The sequence below is a fragment of the Lactuca sativa genome, chromosome 7 (genome assembly GCF_002870075.4).
Source record: "Lactuca sativa cultivar Salinas chromosome 7, Lsat_Salinas_v11, whole genome shotgun sequence".
NCBI classification, from domain to species: domain Eukaryota; kingdom Viridiplantae; phylum Streptophyta; class Magnoliopsida; order Asterales; family Asteraceae; genus Lactuca; species Lactuca sativa.
In genome coordinates, this window is record NC_056629.2 from 128,932,011 (window position 1) to 128,935,988 (window position 3,978).

Sequence of the window (3,978 nt, forward strand, 5' to 3'; positions counted from 1 at the left end):
AGTTATCGTTCCCGTAGACTTCTAGCTTCGAAATGTGACTTTTTTGACTCCTCACGTTGTGAGAAAAGAGGCTCACGTCATGAGTCCAGTCAAATTAGGGTTTCTAACACGTGTCATGCTCTTAGACAGCTGTATCTTCGGAAGGTCATAACGTTTGCATACGAACTCCGTTTTTGACGTTCTTTATATCTACGCGTAGGTGGAGACATAGTCTACAACTTTCATTTAGACTCCTAAGGAAAAAAAGTAGTTTATCATAAACTAACTTTTTACGTTTCCCAGTGTCGTGCTGGTTTTGACGCGAAACTTCGACAAGTCATATCTTCTTCGTTATAACTCAGATTTCGACGTTCTTTATATCTACGGAATCCTTGTCCCGACCATTACAACTTTCTTCATAGATATTGGACCTATCTATTATTTTATTTTTGACGCTTATTTTTATTCTTAACTTATTATATCTTATAATTAAATATAAGGCACATAAAATCACATAATATTCAAATAATTCCTATTTATTATTTCAAAGTAGGTTATAAGTGTTGACCCTAACTATTACACCATTAAATTAATGCTTAACTTAGAAACACGGACGTAACATCGTGTCCTTTCACCAACATACGTCTAGTTCTGATATAAAGAAATCTTTCGGAAAGAATGGAAAAACATCTAAGAGAAAGAGACAAATGCACTTGACAAATTCTTGAAATCTGGAAACAGTATTATCACATTTTCTTACGATTCTAAGCTTCGAGACACTAATGGAATTGAGCTCTCGTTACTTGCGCTTCAGATCTTCAATGAATGAGAGAAGCTTCTCAAAATGATTCTGACCACAACCTTTGTGGGTTTAACCGGTGATGTGAAGTTTGACGAGGACAAGAACATGATTCATCCGACATATGACATCGTGAACATCGTCGGGGCCGGTGGAGATTGATCCATTCTTCTAATGATGATAATAAGAATTTATTAAGTTAAAGGAAAATAAAATATATTATTTAAAAGGCAAAATTGTGCTGAAACATGCTATAATAGGCGAAAATGACACTCATAACTTTGTTCTCTTATAAAGCAACCAAATAAAATTATTAGGGCCAAACCCTAGAAACTTGGGCAATTGTGTCATTTACCCCATTTTTTTTTCTCAATTCAGATAAAAGGCCTTTCTATAGTAAGAAGATTAGGCGACGTCATATAACCATATGTGTATAAGAGTGTCGTATTCAGGTAAGATTCATGGATGTTTGTTTTTTGATACACAGAAGACACATGCATTGAATTTCAGTATCTATTAAATATGAGTAAATCGAATTGAATTTCAACATAACGACAACTTAATAATGTTATAACCATGGCATGGGAAGCGGACCAAGATCTAACACCTTGTGATGATGTACTAATTAGATAATCCTGCTGAGAATGTTACTCCAGTCCCCGGTAACCAGGATAACCCGTCAATAAAACGCCGCACTGTGAAATAATTAGCCGTTGATGCATCCATAGCCATGTGGTAGCCAGGCCACCGAACACGTCCTGACATTGATGCCCCAGGACCATAATTCTTGTACTCCCCGTACCATAATGTGCTCAACGCAAAGTTTCCGTACCATTCAAGCCACCCTCGTGGCTGGACCATTGAAGTCATGTAGGTATTCATGAACACGGTTCTAGAGTATTCTTTCCATGGCCTTCCCAAATAAGTAGGTTTTGTGGCATAAACATAACTATCTTGGATTGAAAACCCTGTATTCTGATTAGGGTTCTTACGGCCTTGAGCTGTGATGGTCACCTTTTGCAGTGGCAGAGGCTCCCTCGTGTAAATTTTACAGTTTTGGAGAACTGCTGCGCCGTTTCCAAAGATGAAGTCTATGGTGCCGGAGATGGTGCATTCACGGTAGAATTGACGTAGAGAATGAGCGTAGAGGGTGTCCTGGTAGCCTTCCATGCTGCACCGATAGAATGCAGATTGATCGGAATCCACGCGCAACGCAACACCCTGGTGGTTTTGAGGGCCCGCTGTGTTGCGAAATGTGATGTCCCTTGCTATAAACCCCCTACCAGAGACCGCTTAAAAACATAACAAAGAAAGAAGTAATTAATATAGTTGGAGATTATAAAAGAAAGTTTTCATGAGGTGTGTGTCTTGCTTGTTTAAATTGCAATAGATTAATCCTTAACATACATGCACTAACCTCAGTAGGTACGTGAGCCCTACATATATGATAGTTGCATGCATTATCACTATCTGGGGTCCAGAAAATGATATATCCATATTTGAAAAGAATGTTCATAATAACCATGCAACTATATAATTAAATATTTTAAGATATATATATATATATATATAATATATATATATATATATATATATATATATATATATATATATATATATATATGTATGTATTAAAAAAAAGCCTAAAACAAAAAAACTTACGTAAAGGAATTGAAATATGTCCACATGATTAAGCAATTTGTCATAGCTTTTAAGTCGTGGAACCCTAATTACCTATTCATCTATATATCTAGGTGTAGGTATGAAAATGTAATTATAAATTTATACACTTTTAAATATTTGAATGTCAAATGGTCGCAGAAAATCGATATACGTGTTGGATCTACAATGAGGAACTAAAAAGAAAAAATTTGGGTCACAGAGTTTCTTACCAACCGTGGCCGTTCGAAACGTAGTCCATCCTTGCATGAAATTCCGATCTCCAGTTACCACGGTGGCACCAATGCCATCCCCTATCAGCATTATATTGGTTTTCTTCTTCTTCATGTCAATATTCTCCTTATAAATTCCTCTCTTTGCGTATATAACATATCTCCTGTTACTATAGTTGGGAGCATCATTGATTGCTTCAGAGATTGAACGATATCGTCCAGAACCATCCAATGCAACCACGACATCTACATGCATCCCGTGTGGACTTCCAAGCATCAGATTCTTGTCGCCCTCAGTCATCCATTTTGGAAAGAAGGTATTGGTTGTATCATCATAATTTCTAGGTGGTTTGAAAGGTAGGGTATGTAGCTGAGTGTATAAAGCCAATACATTACTAATGAGTTGCGTGACTTGTGTTAAGCTTCCTCTTATAAAGCTCTCAAGGTGCCTATCTGTGCCTTCAAATCCTTCAAGGCAAGTATCTTGATTGCTTAACGCTGCACTTAGCCATGATTTTAGGTTCCCTTGGGAATGAGGGTTCTGGGACCCAGCTCGGATCTCCTTCATCTCGGTTAACGACCATGCAAGTTCAGAAACCGAGAAGTCAAGTAGTTCCTTGCAGTCCTCAATCGCCATTTGCTCGCGTGAACTTGATGATAACGACGTGAACTTGGTGAAGCTCTGCATGGCAATGTGTGTCTCTTTCATTGTCGCCTTTAGGGCGGCTGTTAGGATGGAGTCAGGCTTGTGGTTTTTTGGACGATCTTCATTAAGAAACGATTTCACATTGGTTAGACATGTTCTTTCATCTTTTATATTGCTACAAGCTTGAAGAATCAATGGATTCTCCATGGTTTGTTCTTCATGGGATAGGGTTTGAGAGGATACAAGGATGAATAAGGGTAAGTAAATGAGAGAAAAAACCGCAAAACTTGGGAATGCCATGGCGACAGATTAGTTGAATGTTACCATCGAAAAATTAGACTGATTTATATTATGACCACATAGGAATTGTACAAGGGAATGTTTGTAGATGAAGAAAAGGTTAACCTAGAAATAGAAATGTATTCTTTCGGAGTTATGCTTTAAGGTAGAGTAACGTGCTAATATTCTTGGGTACGTTCCAAGGCAGAACTTATTTGCCCAAACCTTTCGAAAAGTGCTGCTTCTTCACTATATATACCTTTCACATTATATTTTATAAATTTAATCAAAGCGCGTGCATAAGTTATATAATTATTGACTTATTATAGGTCAAAATTGCTTCTTTTTCTTTATGCATTATGCATGCTAGATTTTTTTAATAG

At 37.1% G+C, this 3,978-nt stretch overlaps 1 protein-coding gene across 1 annotated transcript; it reads right to left on the minus strand.

Moving 5' to 3' along the window:
- Positions 1 to 1,225: 1,225 nt before the first annotated feature.
- LOC111884240 (putative pectinesterase/pectinesterase inhibitor 22) lies at positions 1,226 to 3,651 on the minus strand. Its single transcript, XM_023880554.3, has 2 exons — positions 2,671 to 3,651; positions 1,226 to 2,070 (listed from the first exon to the last, which is right to left on the minus strand). Exons 1-2 carry the CDS (start codon positions 3,614 to 3,616, stop codon positions 1,400 to 1,402), a joined length of 1,617 nt encoding a protein of 538 aa, XP_023736322.1. The 5' UTR covers positions 3,617 to 3,651; the 3' UTR covers positions 1,226 to 1,399.
- Positions 3,652 to 3,978: the final 327 nt, after the last annotated feature.